This window comes from Psammomys obesus, unplaced genomic scaffold (genome assembly GCF_907164565.1).
Source record: "Psammomys obesus unplaced genomic scaffold, mPsaObe1.curated_primary_1811, whole genome shotgun sequence".
In the NCBI taxonomy this organism is placed as follows: domain Eukaryota; kingdom Metazoa; phylum Chordata; class Mammalia; order Rodentia; family Muridae; genus Psammomys; species Psammomys obesus.
The window spans coordinates 38,287,357-38,304,373 of record NW_026585644.1 but is presented as its reverse complement, the minus strand read 5'-3'; the positions used below and the strand labels follow the sequence as shown (position 1 = coordinate 38,304,373).

Below are 17,017 nucleotides of genomic sequence, written 5' to 3'. Positions count from 1 at the left end.
TACTGCTCTCAACACAGAACAGAAACCAATGGAGCAAATGTATCTACCAACAAGAAGTTTTGAAAATTGGTTTATTTTTAATTTCAGTGATAAACATACTAAGTACAACTTTATTATCTGTGAATCTAATGCCAATTTTCCACTAAGGGTTAAAGAAATTTTTAAAACGGTGTATCGTATCTTTAAAAACTAATAGCTATATTTTACATGAGCAATGCCATGTAAGCCATCAGACAGTAAGCCATCGAACAGTTCAAATTCTTCCCACTATTTAATAATTCTATTCAATTTTCACTGGAACATCACATATTGAATCTCTGCCTTAATCCACCAGCAATGTATCTGTTAAAAATTCAGAAATACCAGCTTTCTCCACCTACATTCTACTTGCCTTACTGACTCCCAAATGTAAAATCTATTCACATTTACATGAAACATTCTCCTTCCAAATAAAAGCACTCTCATTCCAGACCCACTAGACTGAACTTTACTCTGCTGTGGAAGAAGAGAGGGTGAGAGAGAATCATAGAGATTGATGCCAAGACTTAATAGGAAAGTGCCAATCGAAGAGCTTTCTCTCTAGATCGTTTCATGTTTTTATCGTAAAACAAGGTCCTTCTAAGGGCTCATTCACTGCGACACCCATGCAGACCCTCATCTTTAAATTCTCCTGCCTAAGCCTAAGTAACTGGCGATACAAGCCTCTGCTACCCTGCCAGGAAGTACTTTGTCTTTTAGAATACTTCTTAAACTTGTGGAATATGCCTTTCCTGCCAAAATAAATTTTTTAGTATATGTTATTCTTTCAACTTTGTTTTATTTCATCCAGTAACACAGGATGATCTTAAGCTTAAAAATATCACTTTCCCAGGAGATGAAATTATAGGTATATGACATTATGCCTGACTTTCACCTTATATTAATTGTATATAATTAGTAACAGTTTAAATAACAGAACTAAATAATAGTCTATCCTTCAAATAAAAATATTCTTCCAGGGCTGGAGAGATGGCTCAGCGGTTAAGAGCACCGGCTGCTCTTCCAGAGTTCCTGGGTTCAATTCCCAGCAACCACATGGTGGCTCACAACCAACTACAATGGGATCTGTTCTGTCATGCATGTGTACACACAGATAAAGCGCTCATATACATAAATAAATAAATATATTTAAAAAAATTCTTCCAAATACTCCAAGAATCTATGAAACCTCCCAGAGATTTTCATTCAATCGAATGACAATGGATAATAATAAACAATGAACACAAATGAATATAATAGTCGCAATATAAACTATTAAGTATACTGAAGGAATCCAATTGACTTCAAAGTAAAAAATAGCATCAAGCATAGTTAATACATTATCAAAGTTCTGTCTCTACTTAATCAGGAACTGCCTTTCCAGATATTTTAAGGAATTTACCTTAAAATGTCCTGATAAACTGTATCCAATTAACAACCAACTGAATTATAAAATACTGTAAAAAAAAAAAACAAAAAACAAAAAAATCCACATTCAAAACTGATCTCTCTCTCTCTCTCTCTCTCTCTCTCTCTCTCACACACACACACACACACACACTCTCTCTCTCTCTCTCTCTCTCTCTCATACATGCACGCATGCTCTAAAATCAAAGGGAATACATCTGGGCTTGCCTCACCTCTCATTTTTACCTGTCTTTAAATTAGTGTTACTCTCATGATGTCTAACAATACTCACTTGCAAGAGATGCAAGGTGCGGTTGGATATGTATTTCCTTCAGCAACACTGCTGATGGAAGATGGATGGTAAGGTCACACCAAGCCTCCTCTGGCAGAAAGATATACGACCAAGCAGCTGAACGAGCTCTCCGATGGGGTGGTGTGGCCTGCAAGAGCACCTCAGCTGGCTGGGCAGTAGGACTACTAGATGTGATTGTACCTACAGAAAGACATTTTAAATAGCAGACAAACTTGTGAAAAGGTGCAGCAAGACACTGAGAAATAGTCAAACGATAGTATGGATATTAAACTTTAAAAATGAGCAGAAAATAAACACCTGGTGGAATCACTACACTTTCAGTACAGAGCATGATTAACCATGTATTCCCAAAACAGTAAGACAGCCAGTCAACAGGCAAGACTACAAGTTCATTATTCAGGTGACAAATGATTATAACTGGCCACAAGTCTAGTTCACTTTTTAAATTAAGTAGAAAACTCTGACCACTATTATTTTTACCATGAAAATAAGGTTCTTCATTTCTCAGATATTCATGTTCATGTAGCAGTCAATAAGAAAAGCATAAAAAGAAATTCAGCATAAAAAACATATACCTAAATTAATTCTATAAAACATACTAATGCTTGAGTCCTTTCAAGGTGACTGATTTAAAGAGAAAACTGACCTAAAAATGTCATGGGTGCATATACTATATATTTGTATCAATTAGAAGTTGAAGAAAATTCTTTTGCTTAAAAAAAAATTTTTATCTTTCAATTAACAGAATGTTTTCGTGCCAACAGCCTATAAAAGCAACTGTTTATACTTAAAATTGTACTAATCTAGTACCAACCTATGTCAGCAACTGACATCACTATTTCACATCATGCTAGAAACAAACTGAGTCATAATGGTAAGAGGTAGGACCACTTTTCTTACCAAGAGGTGCAAAGTTATGGATTCCTTCTGCATTATCAGGCTCAGAGGCGAGGATTCTTGTTTTTAAAGTGCTATCAACAGCTTTATTTGGACCAGAATCAAGAAATTTCATAATAGTTGATACCATACTTCTTGCAGTATTCACAATAGCCCTTGTACTGGTCACCATATTGTTGCAAATAAGCTGAACTCCACCTAAATTCACAAAGAATACTAAGTGAAAACAATCCTAGGAATACAACTGGACACCAAAAGTGAACATACAGGCCACAAAAATGAACATGCTGAAAAAAAATCATGCTAAAATTATAGCATATGAAAATTTTTCTCTTACCCATATCATGGAATGCTTTCAAGGCATCACTAGTATCCAACACTCTCAAAATAAACCACAACAAGGGTTCTGATAACTGGCAAGTAGCAAGAGAACCCTAAAAAGTCAGTAAACACAACATGATTTTATAAGTTCCTGTGAATTTGGACATTTCTTAATATGATCAAAATACAATGTATGAAATTATCAATGAATTTTTAAACACTACAATAAAATACAAATTTACCCCAACCTCCTTTAACTAAGAAAAAGCAAAGATAAGTTTTGAAGAGCTGTCTATCTTAAGTAGTTGTCAACTACTCTATCTCATGGAAGTAGCAGTGCGATTTCCAAGAATATAAATATTTTTTTTTCTAGCCCAGCAGTCGTTTTTGAAAATAGCATAGCACAGAATTTTATTCCTCACTTTCTATTAAAACTGAAAAAAAATTGCTTTGCTCATGTACTTTTGTTTTATTTTCCAATATATTAAATGGGCTCTCTTCATTTCTGTGATATGTAATTCTCTACTTGCATTTTATTACACTTATATTATTGCAGGAGGACCTGGATTGAACTTACTTGTCTGCCCATGTATCCACAGGCCATGTAGGTCAAGATTGGCTGTAACATCATGTGGACTGTGGAGGCTTTCTTACTAAGTGTTGTCAATATGGTAAATAATCCATCTCCAACTGATATGGCATCTAACCCACCATGAAAGTTTTCATGTTTTGTGAGATGTAAGCCACTTGCACCTAGTTTAATAAAAGATTACATATTGGTTTTAAGGTACAAATATAAAAACCAGTAAAAATTGTAACAGTTTTAAAAGCCAGACTTTCATACACACACACAAAAAGAAACACTCAAGGCACGTAAGTCTTTTCTCTTTCTCACACAGAACCAGGAACACAGATAGTTTCTCTCTCTCTCTTTTTCTCTCTCTCGGTTTCTCTTTGTCTCTGTCTCTCTGTCTATCTCACACACACACATCCCTATAAAGATCAAAGTATGTATAGTGGTATTCAATAAACTATGATTTGGTGGGTGTACCGTATTACATCAGGTCTCCCAGTACAGATTAATATAAAAACATGTCCAATTATATGACTAAGAGAATGTAGCTCTAAATGCTAGCACTGAATCAAAAAAAATAAAATAAAATAAAATAAAGGATCCAGATTAAGAGCATTATCTACTCTTCCAGGGGACCCAGTTTTTATTCACAGCACCACCACATGGCAGCTAGCTCACAACTGCCTATAACTGCAGTCCTAGGGGATCTGATGCCTTCTTCTAGCATTCTAAGGGCAGGGCAATGCAGGTGATGCATGCAGACATACATCCAGGTAAAACATAAACATGAAATAAAATAGGAGAGAAATACTAATAGGAAGAAAAAGTATCAGATGTAACTTTGTTAAAGTATTTTTAATTTATTTTAAGTAATATATTAGTTTTAAATGGTAGAAAAGTTAAATAACGGCATGTAATAGTACAATGAAACGTGCCATAAAAGCAAGCAGAAACAGAGGATAAAACCTACTGGTGTCTAATATAATAAAATCATTGCAGGGAATTAGATATAAATCATGGTACTTTAAATTTGATGTTTTAATTTTGTTTTTTCTTTCTTCTATTTTTGGAGACAGGCTCTTCCAAGCTAACCTGAAACTCACTATGTAAACTATGCTGATTTCAAACTTACAGAGAGTTTCCCTTTCCCTTCTGAGTGCTAGAATTAAAGGAATTTTGCCACCGTGCATAGTTAGTCTTGATTTCCCTCTTTCTTTCTTTAAGATTTATTCAGTTATTTATTATGTATACAGTGTTCTGTCTGCATATACACTTGCATACCAGAAGAAGGCACCAGATCTTATTATAGATGGTTCGAAGCCACCATGTGGTTGCTGGAAACTGAACTTAGGACCTCAGGATCAGCAGCCGGTGCTCTTAACCACTGAGCCATCTTTTCCAGCCCCTAATATTGATGTCTTAATCAAGTTACTTTCTTAGTATTTCTAAGAATCTTTGAAGCAATCTTTTGATAGTCTATTCCCTCTAAAGCCACTCTATGAGAGTATTCACAAATAACATTAGTTGTTATGAAAAATCTTATAAAAAAGTAAGAATAAGAATAGTACCAAGAAAAGATTAAGATTCAAATTCCAAATACATACCAATTATCATTGCCATGGCACTGCTATTACACAGGCCTAGAGCAGACAAAATCTGGCTCATAATCTGCTGGTTGGCTAAGACTAAGTCAGCAACATATGCAGGAGATCCTGGAATACTGGTATTGCTTCCATTGACATCTTTGCCTCCTGAGACTTTTTCTTCATCTGAAACGCTATCTGTTGTATTGGTCGTCACAGACACTCTTGCGCTGTATTCCCTATTGCTTGAAAGAGGCAGCTGTACTAAAATGTTAACAAGTTTTAACAAATCAAACATGAGTTGATCTCTTGTCATTTCACCACAAACAGCTTTTGCATCACCTGGACGAATGAGGTTGGCAAAGAGTCCCCCAAAGCAAGCTCGAGCACCAACAGAGCTATCTGATCCACTTCGAGACATTACTTTGTCTGAGCAAGTGATATAGTGATGCACCAAAAAGGTGACAGACTCTATCACAGCAGAAATAGTACTAACAGAGACAACTTCAAAGTTCTGCTCCAGTGTAAATTCTAAGAGCTTTACTTGTGCATCAAGAGGTCCTTGGCCTGTCTGGAAGGCCCCCCTGTAGAAAGGAAAGAAACAGGATTAAAAATTAAATCAGTTTAAGCAGCTCTGACTAAATTAACTACTCTGTTTCTTCATTTGGCAGGTTTTCAAATTTCCACAAGTTTTCTGCCTTGTCTCCACTTTATTATATGAAAGTAAAAATAGCTTTCCTTCTAAATTGAAAATGAAAGGAATAACACAGGCATTCTAAATTACCTTAAAAAAACAAACTAAAAGATTTTAGGTTACAAGGCAATTTCTATAATAGTCATTTCTGATATATTATGTATCATTATGAGGATACTGGCTAAGCAGGCAGCGTCTTTGACCTCTACATAAATGACAATACTGTTTATAATTCATTAAAAGTTTTTCTCAGGCTGGGACTATAGCTCTGAGGTACAGTGCCTGCCTTCCCTGTGTAAGGCAGGTTCCAAAGTATCATCTAATGATGACACTCACTGTCACATGACAACCTATGCCACTGAAACATTTCAACTATTTTAAGAATTAACACAGCATGGCCACACTTCATTCTTTTAACATGCTGGGTAATTTTCTTTCCTTATGGTTTCTATATGAATTAAACTGTTATTTTCTTTTTTGAGTTATCTATCTTTGGCATATTACTATTACTTATTTTTTTAATCGCCTTATTTCTCTCTGATTCAGAAGAATTTAAGTAATTTCTTTTTTTCTTTGCTTCTTTATTTTTGTTTTTTGAAACAGGGTTTCTTTGTATAGCCCTGGCTCTCCTGGAAATAGCTCTGTAAACCAGGCTGGTATTGAAACTCTGTAAATCTACATTCTTCTGCCTCTCTAGTGCTGGGATTAAAGGTGTGGGCCACTGCCACCTGACTGAATTTAAGTAATTTCAAATAACTTTCACACCTAAAACTGTATAAAACTTTGTAAGACCATTAAAACATTGGTAAAACCATGTTTCTAATGTAACAGAAAACCTACAAGGAAATGAAATGAAAACGCCTAACAACACCCAATCAGCCCTTCCTCCACAGCCCCTCAACCCAATTACCCTTTGGCCTATTTATTGCCAAATAAATCCCCAATTAATGTTGAAAGAAAGTGTATTTGTATAATTGCAAATTCATTTTTATATCAGGACATGTATGGGAGCACATGCTGTAATTTACCTTTCTGTGGACAGTATATGAATTAGCTTGAGCAAAAGTTCACTGAATATCTGAGGACATGTTGAAGACAGATGTACTTGTAATCGGGTGAGAAATTCCTGCATAGCTTGTGTAGCTGTTGGGCCAACCTAAAGAGAAATACATATCTACTGAAAACTACTGAGTGATACCAATGGCATTCTGAAAGTGTAAAGTGAGGAGCTATAGCATTAGAATGCTTTATTTGAGGAAGAACAAGACATTAACAGGGAAAGGAGAAAGCAAATTCACGTTTTATGTTTTCATATATTTACTGTAAGTTAAAAATGGATTCTATTATTAATCTTAATTCTTCATGATTATATAACTAACAATGATGATTTTTTTTCCAATGACCCAGTAATGACCTTCGTAATACTTCCCAAACTACAAGAACATTTTGCACTGATTTTTATGAGCAATCTTATCTAAAATGTGGTATCTAAAGAAAATAATTTGGGGCTAAAAAGAAAGCTCACTGACTAAAGCACAAGCTGCTCTTCCTGAGGACCCAGGTTCAATTTCTAGAATCCACATGGTGCTTTACATCTGTCTATGTTACTGTGGTCCCAAGGGATCAGACACCCTCTTCTGACCTCCAGGGGCACCAGGCATGTATCTGGTGTACAGACATACATGCAGATAAAACATTTATGCACATAAAGTAAAATTTTGCTAAAAGAAAAAAAGCAGAGTTTGGATTCAGGTTAACTGACTAACCAAAGGTCATGTTATCAGAGCTAAAAAACAAACAAACAAAAAATCAATGAACCCCAAAGTTAAAACACCTATGCCAAGTCAAGTCCCAATATCCTACTTTGCAAACTTCTTTCTTATCAATAAAAGTGATGGTAACCAGCATTCAACAAGCAGATCACACTTCAGTTTAGGAGCACCTTTGCCAAATTTCTACATGGTGTTTTTTGTTCTTTAATTAGGATAATTTGCTTTGATAAAAAAATTACAGTTCTAGAAGAATTTATGAAAAGTAAAATATAACAAAACCCACTAAGTTATTTTAGAATTACATAAAATTGCTAATACCAAAAAATATGTATCATAGCACTCTTAGTCATATTTCTGATACAAACCAAAGATATATAAAAACCTTAATTTAAAAAAATAACTTTTACTGTATTTAGTTAAAAAATTCATTTGACCACTAGAAGTATTTCGCCAAAAAAAAACCAATTTAAGGAATCCCTTAAGTAGAAGCAGTACATTACAATATAAATAAAACTGATATGAAGGAAATCTATAGTGGGATGCATTAGGCTCATTCCTGAGCAATATTTTTAGGGTTTTATTTTTTTGTTGTTATTAGGAAAAATATCATAAAATGATTAAAACTGTCAATCTTAATAATAGCTCTCATTAAATGAGAAATTACAAGAAAACTTTAATACCCCCAATTTAATGTTGTTTATTAAATTATTCAAAAAATAACAATAGCTGGGCGCAGTGGTGCACACCTTTAATCCTAGCATTCAGGAGGCAGAGGCAGGTGGATCTCTGTGTATTCAAGGCCAGGCTGGTCTACAGAGTGAGTTCCAGAACACCAGAGCTACATAGTGAAACCCCATCTCAAAAAAAACTCCCTAAAAAAAATCCAAACAAATCAAACAAAAATCTGTGTAGACAAAAGCTTATTATTAGTCTTTTACAAAAGCTATTTTTAAAAAATTATACTTTATCTGTTTACCGAGAGGTTTAAACATAACTAGCTAAAGACTGTATTACCTGTGGGCTGTGTTGATTTGTCCCGTGTGGACTGGTACCAGAAAGAAATTTCACTAACACATGAATAAGGTTTGGATCTGAAACCAACAAATGAGCTGTAGTCTCCTGAGTTCCAATAGAACTGCTGGAACCAGCTATTAAAAATAAAATAAAATAAAAAGGCAAAGAAAAGGAGTAAACAATCACTAAGCAATAATGAAATGTAGTATTTATACACAATTTTCATTACGAAGAAATATCCCACGTTAGAACAGAGTTCAAGCACATAGGCTTGGTTACAGGTAATTAATTTGAGTTTCTGAGGGTGCTGGAGCAAGGGCAAGGTTTGTAGGACTGTTAGAGCTGGAGTTAGCAGTCACCCAGGGCAAAAGTTAAGAGCACTACAGTAGAGTGTCTGTTTCACAGGCAGGAAACCCAGGTTCAATAGTCTCTCCTCAGAAGACTGACCTGATTTCATTCTCTATTCTCACCTACCCCATGTCTACTTTTACTTCCCTTCAGACTGTGAGAAATATTGAGTACAACTTTATTAATGCACAGACAAGCAGAAAGGACCAAATGCTCAAGTGTTCTATATGAGATTAACAACCTTCCCTTTCCAATCCAGAAAAAGAGACACTTAATCGAGTAAGTATCTTTTAACTCAGTTATCTTTTTAACTAAGTTCTCTACCATAAATTGAGGCAAAAGCTATTCCCTTTTGTCATTAATAGATTATATTCTGTGAAATATGGATAAGTAATAGCTTTTGCACTAACTTAATCTTCAGTATGATATTTGAGAAATATAATTCAAATCACTATGTGAAACAATACTTTAAATATCACTGTAAAAGATTTCCTAGTGAATGAAGTTATGTTTAAATAAAGATGAAATCCATCTAAGTATTGTTATAACATATAAGCTACATATGAAGAATAAAATAAAAAGCAATGAATCCTTAAGTTAATATTCACTTTCTGGAATGACAGACATCAACAACTTCAATATTAGAAACATTAAAGTACATGCCAGAGACCAATACAAATAAAATTTTGAACTTACAGTTAAGCTGCATGTTTGTCATGAGTGTTAGGCTATGAAGCACAAGGCACCACGTCCGCAGCAAAGTATTGGGATACCACGCTAGCACTGTGAGAAAGCTAGTTATTGATGCTACATAGAAAAGAGGAAGAGAAAATTGATTTAGGATAACCGATTGTTTATTAATGATTAAAAACAAGAGAAAAATTATTTCTTCACAATTACCTGAATAACTATTATCTTCAAAATACATAAAAATATTCCCCACTAACTACAAATAAAACTGTAAGAATTGGTAAAAAGGGGGCTGGAGAGATGACTCAGTGGGTAAGAGAGTTCACTGCTCTGCATAAGATTCCCGTAAGATCACAACTGCATAAAAGTGAAGTTCCATGGGACCTGATGCCTCCTCTGACCTCTCTGGTTGCCAACATGTGCACATACATACACTCAGGAATACACACAGTTTACAAAGTCAACAAGACAAGTTGAAAGCTCAGCTTCTGACACATAATGAAATACTATCATTACAAATCTGCTGTCCTTTTTATTCAATGTGATTTCTAGGTTACATTCTTTGGAACAAAAATCTTCTAAAAGGCACCCTGAAAAACCTGGGAGACAGTAGACCAATCAAAACCAATAAAACTTCAGAATAAAAGAACAAACAACTCAAACTAATCAGTTGGGAGACAAAGACAGAAAGAAGTAATAACAACAGCTGGAGAAGTCTACGAAACTGTTCAAAGTGCACAGTGCCCAACAAATACAAGATTGTATACAGAACCAGGGCCCAACTCTGCATTTAAAACATGTGGCAAACATGCTGCAAAGATGCTTGTTAATAGTTCTAAGTTAGGAAACAATGGAAGTTTGGAAGACCTAGAATAACAAAAGCTTAAAACTACAACAAAACCAGATGCATTTTAAAATCCAAAAACAAAAGACCATCTTAACGGCCCCAAATGGAACAATTTCCAAGTTCAACAATTAGAACCATAGGAAATTTTCATTTTGTTACCTCTAGAAAATTGTCTTACCAAAAAACCCCATATACACTTGAAGTAACATGTGCTTCTTATTTCTAGGCTACAAAGCCTGTCAGGAATAAAGGAAAGAAGAAAGGGAGGAAGGGAATGAAGAAAAAGAGAGGGGGAGGAAAAAATAAAGTAAGGGGGTAAGAAGGATGAAGGGAAAATCCAACCAGCTCAGCTTTTATGTTTTTGAGATCTATTTTATTTTATGTGTATGAGCGTTTTCCCGTACATGTACTGTACATTATATATATGCCGTGTGTCAAAAGAGGTGTGGTGGATGCCCAAGAACCATAATTAGAAATTGTTGGTTATAACCTCCCATATAGAAGGCTAGGAACTATACCTAGGTCCTCTACAAGAACAAATGTTCTGCTGAGCATTCTCTCCAGCACCCACAAGTCAGCCTAAAAGCGATCTACAAAATATCTGTCTAGTCTCTCAAAATAGTCATGTAAATCAAAAGCTGAAATCTTCATGTTTATATTCAGAGTACCCAGGATACTGTACAGGCCAAGGCAAATAAATACCTACCCACACATCAACAAGTATACAAAAGATGCAACTGTGCCAGGATATTGAACATATCAAAGTGAACAAATAACCAAGACACATTCTATATTTACAGACTTCATGGTAGAATTAACCTAAACATGAGTTTCTTCTGCCACAGAGAAGATCTTTACTAAAAAGGAAAAAAAGTGTTCCAACAGCAAAAGAAAAAAAGAGTAGCAAAGAATGAAGAAGCAAAACCTTACAGCATGAAAAAGAACACAAAAAAATTAATGCAAATTGGACAGGCAGCTCAGCATGTAAAAGCAATTGTTGTACAAATCTAAGGATTCACGTTCAAATCCCCAGAACCTATATAAAAAGCTGAAGGTACAGTACCTATAACCCTAGTATTGTAGCAGAGACAGAATTAGTATGGCTTGTTGACTGCCAGCCTACATCCAGGTTAAATAAGTGACTCTGACTCAAGGGAACAAGAAAGAAAAGTGATAGAGCAGGGCACTTTGTGCCCTTGTCTACACACACACACGCACACACACACACACATCCCTATGGATGGAGGAGGGGAGGAGAATGGAAAAGGGAAAGGAAGAGAAAAGGAAAGAGGCTGAGGGAGGAAAAGGTGAATCTAAGCTCTTAGGTGTTTTTGTTTTATTTTCTTTTTGAGACAGGTTCTCATTATGCAACCATTGTTGTCTTGAACACCACTGTTTAGACTCAGGCAGCCCTAAAACACATGACAAAACACCAGACTTAAAACATTAGCCAGAGCTGAGCAAGGTGGTGTACAGCTGTAATCCCAGCACTAGGCAGGCAGATCTCTGCGAATTTGAGGCCAGCCTGGTCTACAAAGGGAAGCCAGGATAGCCAAGGCTACACAGAGAACCCCCGTCTCAAAAAAAACCACCAACTAACCAACCAACCAACCAACCAACCAACCAACCAACCAACCAACCATCCATCCATTCACCCATCCATTAACCAGTTCCAGATACTGAGCTCTCAAATAAAAAAACAAAGAAATTACTTATTTAAAAACATTTTTTGAGGTAGGGGTTCACTATGTAGTTCTAGTTGGCCTGTAACTCACTAGCAGACCAAGCTGGCATCAAATCACTCCACTTGCCTCTACCTCTCAAATGCTAGGATTAAAGACATATGCCACCACACCCAGCTACAGAGCACTTCCTTTATCAAAATAAAACAACTGTAACAATAAACATAGTGTACATTTTAACCTTAACTATGACCATTTAAGAATCTGCTATTTATATTACATTAATGGTTTTCCAGCAAAAACAAAAACTTACCTTGATTTAATGAGATGACAGGTATCCGATTAGCATTATATAAAAAAATATCTGCTCCATTCTCTTTGTTCCCTGATGAACTAGAATTAAGGCTCAATGTGAGCCACAACTGAAGAAGTGATTCCAACTTTAAAAAAAATAAAAGAAAACTATGAAGGGGAAAACATACTTACATTACCAAGTAGCATTCAAATAAAAATTATAAATAATTTTTTACATTGCCTCCTAGCTATTTTAATTGGTTCACAAGCAAATAGATCTTAAAATTGATAAATTGTAATTTAATTAAAATATATAAATAATTCCCCTCACAATGCATGGTTTCCTCAATGAAAAATGGGTAAGTCAATTCTTTTCAATCACAGGATTATATACAATATAAAGCAGAAACAAAACTGCCAATGTTAAACTCATTAAAATAAAAAATGGCGAATCACTAAGGAGGAAGCATTCTTAAGTATTACTATGATTTTTCTCAACTGAATATAACAAAGAAACCATCATGGTAGAGATGATGTACGACCTTTCCATCCAGTAATAGAAAATATGTCAAAATACATTACTTTTCCTTTAAAGTCCTACCTGAACATGATGGACTTGAAGCATGGAAAAAAGTTTATTGAAACAAACATTTAACATTGGGACAGATGATAACTGAATAATGAGCTGGCTATTCTGATTTGCTGCTTGTAAACTCCCTAGAAGTGAATCATCTGTTCCAGTTGGAGATTGTGAAACTGAAAATCAAAAACACATTAGAATTTTATAAGCAAGTTTCAGAACACACATGAATTAACTAACAGTCAAGAATAGGCTAAAAACTTTTTATTAAAGTTAAATTCTGTACAATGGTTCTATAATAGTATTTGGGAAAAGGGCTTTTTTTTTCTTTTTTTTTAAATGAATTACTATAAACTGAAGAAGACAAGAAAAAGAGGTTCCCAAAAGCACAGCAGCAACCTTTACCACTTTTCCAAAGTTAATGAAACAAAAATCTTGACTAATTATTAAGAAGGCTTTTTAGAATACTGCAATATGTAAAGTACATCAGTTCTTGTCTTACTGTGCTGTTCAACTTAAGGCACAGCATTCTAGAAAAGTGCTCAGCCACTGACTTATACCCACTAAAATGGGACACACCTAGTTCAAGGCAGTGGTCAAGTGCAGAAAAGTAATAGAAGTAGGTATTATTTTCAAGAGGCTTCCAATAAATTAAAAATAAGCAGTATCAAATAACAAAATGGGATCTTGGAGGCATATTGCACTGTCTCATGTCATGAGGGACTGGGCTCAATAAAAAAGGGTCCTTTTTATATAAGATGGGAGATACTGCACGATATTTTTCTAATACTGTAGGGGTTTTCTTTTATTCCTTCTATAGCAAGAAATGAATGCAGATTGTAAACTTTTTATGTAATCCCAAATTCACGAGCTAAAATGCATCTTGAGTTCTCCTCATAGCTTGTGATCATCCACACCTCTAATTTACTCACTCAGCCTAGGAGAAAACGATGTGGCATATATACCTAAGGAAAACCGTCACTGTTATCCCTTCCTCCTCCACAGCACCACTGCTTACTGTCTGTCTTTGGTATGCAGGGCACTCACTCCTCCAACTGTACTTGCCTGACAGGAAAGAATCCAGCCGTTACATCAGCATCAGCAATGCCCAAATCTGGCAGAGCACCAGTTTCTGTTCAGACTATTAGACAAAAACTTACCTTTCTTTTGCTGTAATTAATATGTAATGCTGCTCAATTCTGGGATACAGTTTGGAGGCGTTTTGGCTAACATTTCACTTATACCATCCAACCCAGTATTTCAGAATAAAGATGCTAAGATTTAAAAAGTTTGCTGTGTCATGATGTACAATACAAGTAAGGAGTTAAATAGTATTTCCTAGAATACTATTAACCTCGCAATAACACAAAAACAGCAACATGCTTGTTCCTGGACTTACTCTACATGGAACTACATTTGGCACCCTAAAATGTCCACTTGTGAATACACTGTCTCATCTCACAACAAACTACTAAGTTACAAAGGCTGTAAATTTACCACAGATGAAGAATTTTAAACTTGTCCTAGATGACTACAGAAACAAACAATGCACTACAATAATCTGAAATTTAATCAAACTCACAAGTAGAAGATGTATTTGTCAATGCTTGTAAAATGGAATCTGCTTCCAGAGTAGACATCATTTTCAACATAAGTTCTGCTTGCTGTTCAAGGCCAACTTCTAGGCGAGCATCCAAAGCTACAAGATGAAAGAGGAGACACCTGATCAGTTACTCATGTGCTACAGGAATGTGTCAGCACCTGACCCCACAAGAAGCAGATGAGGCTTTGCCTTCACAAAAAGAAATCCTGGCATGCGCTATCAGCACTAAACCAGGGAGGATATCTGAGCAAGTGGAATAAAGATGGGAAATGAATGGTATAGGGATATGAAAAATAAATAAGTGACAAAATGACAACGGAAGGAAATAAATTAAAGAATGGGAGATGGCTTTACCATGACAAAAAGAGGAGAAAACCAAAAGCAACTCAACAGAGACCTATCAGATACAGAAATAAGTTTTAGTTTATCACATAGGACACAGATAAATGTGTACAGACACATACTCACACAGTAACTTTCACTAACACAGTGATAACAACCACCCAAATCTTGGTTTCTTTAGATAAATTTTAAAACACAGTACTAATTAGAGAAAAGACTAACCCTAAATAGAGGCAAAAGCAGGAAGTGATGAACCTGAGGCATCATACTTTGCCCAAGAATTAGAAAAGGCTCAAAGAATCACGAATATTCCCCATAGAGTCTGAAGCCAGTTAGTCATAGTATTCATATCAGAGATAATTTATAAATTCAGTTAAATGAAAGTAACTTAGTGTATATATTTAATAACTATACATGAAATTATCAAAATGAAAAATGTCTATAGCTTACAAAGAAAACAAATGGCATTAAAAAATTATAAGCACCTGATTAAAATAGAAAAGTTGAAATTTGATGAAAACATCTCTGGAAATATTCTCAGTGTTAGTCTCTAACACACACACACACACACACACACACACACACACACACAAAATGTGTCTACACAGCACACAACACAAATGCACATAGTTTAAAAAAAAAAAAAACTTATTATTGCCTTTAGTGGCCCAAAAATGTGGAAAGTTAGTCCCTACTGCTAAAGACACTATGCACTTCAGAAACAGGGCTTTGAGGCCCCTGAGCTGGAACTGACCTGAATGATTCCTCCCTAAGAATGAGCAGCTTTCTAACTGAACTTAAGACCTGCTCAACAACAGAGAAACCATGCCTGGTACTAGAAACCTAGCCAGCAATGTGCTAGTGAAGTCATGGATCTTGGAGAAGAACCTACAACCAGCACTTTTCTAAACTAGCATAATCCATAACAACAATCTAAACATTAGCTCTTATAACCACAGATAAGTGTAGTCTTCATCCAATCAAGAAAACTTCCCTTTACAACAGATACATTACAGAAAAAAAGCAATCAATCAAAATGCAGAGCTATGAAGCCCAATCCCAATGGATTCACCAAGAAAATATTCTCATACATTATGGAAAAGTGGGAAGGAAAACTGTAAGAGCCAAAGGTCTCCTAGTAATGTAATAGGCTACACCCAAAAAGTCTCAATAATATGATTGCCGAAACAGCCTGAAAACATGCATACAAGTAACATTCTACAGTTTGAGCACATTATATTTATCTATTTAGGAGTGTGTGTATATGTATGTATGTATGTATGTATGTATGTATGTATGTATGTGTATATACATGTATATTCCTGTGGTATAAGAACACATACATACATACATACATACATACATACATACATACATGCATACGTATTTAGTTAACAATGAATGAACACAGAGCCATCAATTTGAAGAGAGCAAGAGGGATTTATGGGAGGATTTGGAAGAAGGAAAGAGTAAATGATGTAATTATAATCTCAAAATAAAAGAAATTACAACAAAGTAAAATGATATAGTCATTTTACATATTAAACAACCATCAAATAGCTTAGGGTTAGTCTTACACTGAGAGAGAAATCCGGGTAGATCATCAATAAATATAAGCTCTTTAAACAAGCTGACAGAAACAGCTTTGAATGGTAAAGATAGTACACCGGTGAGCCCAAGTTCAGGTGTTGTATTTTCAGAACTCAACTACTCAAAAGAAAACACAAATTCATAACATTTTTAGCATATGCCTTAAAATATTCCTATGCAAGCTTACCCTGAGACACTGAAACACTGACAGTCTGGGATCCGTTCTTCTCTGAGTTTGATGCTGGCTTTGCTACAGGCATCCCCAGGCCTCCAATGTACGGGTTATAATTATAGGTACCATAATCAGCACCCCAATAGTCATACCATGTACTGCTTATAGGCTTAAGAAAACAAAACAGTATTTATAGAAAACAAAACAGTATTTATTAAGTTATACATATTTGTAGTATTTTAACCAGTATAAGTCTACAAAATAAACATTCTTTTA

At 35.2% G+C, this 17,017-nt stretch overlaps 1 protein-coding gene across 10 annotated transcripts in view; it reads right to left on the bottom strand.

Moving 5' to 3' along the window:
* Birc6 (baculoviral IAP repeat containing 6) overlaps nucleotides 1-17,017 on the bottom strand; it is a 186,133-nt gene that overhangs the window by 69,629 nt on the left and 99,487 nt on the right. For all 10 annotated transcript variants that reach the window (XR_008721423.1, XM_055618178.1, XM_055618192.1 and 7 more), the window contains 12 exons: nucleotides 16,757-16,910; nucleotides 14,617-14,733; nucleotides 13,056-13,210; nucleotides 12,474-12,600; nucleotides 9,638-9,748; nucleotides 8,594-8,727; nucleotides 6,836-6,963; nucleotides 5,135-5,697; nucleotides 3,534-3,709; nucleotides 2,973-3,069; nucleotides 2,639-2,833; nucleotides 1,718-1,918 (listed from right to left, as the gene is read on the bottom strand). Coding sequence is in view for 9 of the 10 variants with exons in the window: in XM_055618178.1 (XP_055474153.1) it covers nucleotides 1,718-1,918; nucleotides 2,639-2,833; nucleotides 2,973-3,069; nucleotides 3,534-3,709; nucleotides 5,135-5,697; nucleotides 6,836-6,963; nucleotides 8,594-8,727; nucleotides 9,638-9,748; nucleotides 12,474-12,600; nucleotides 13,056-13,210; nucleotides 14,617-14,733; nucleotides 16,757-16,910 (2,158 nt within the window). In the remaining variant the exon portion in view is untranslated. The remainder of the gene's footprint in view (nucleotides 1-1,717; nucleotides 1,919-2,638; nucleotides 2,834-2,972; nucleotides 3,070-3,533; nucleotides 3,710-5,134; nucleotides 5,698-6,835; nucleotides 6,964-8,593; nucleotides 8,728-9,637; nucleotides 9,749-12,473; nucleotides 12,601-13,055; nucleotides 13,211-14,616; nucleotides 14,734-16,756; nucleotides 16,911-17,017) is intronic.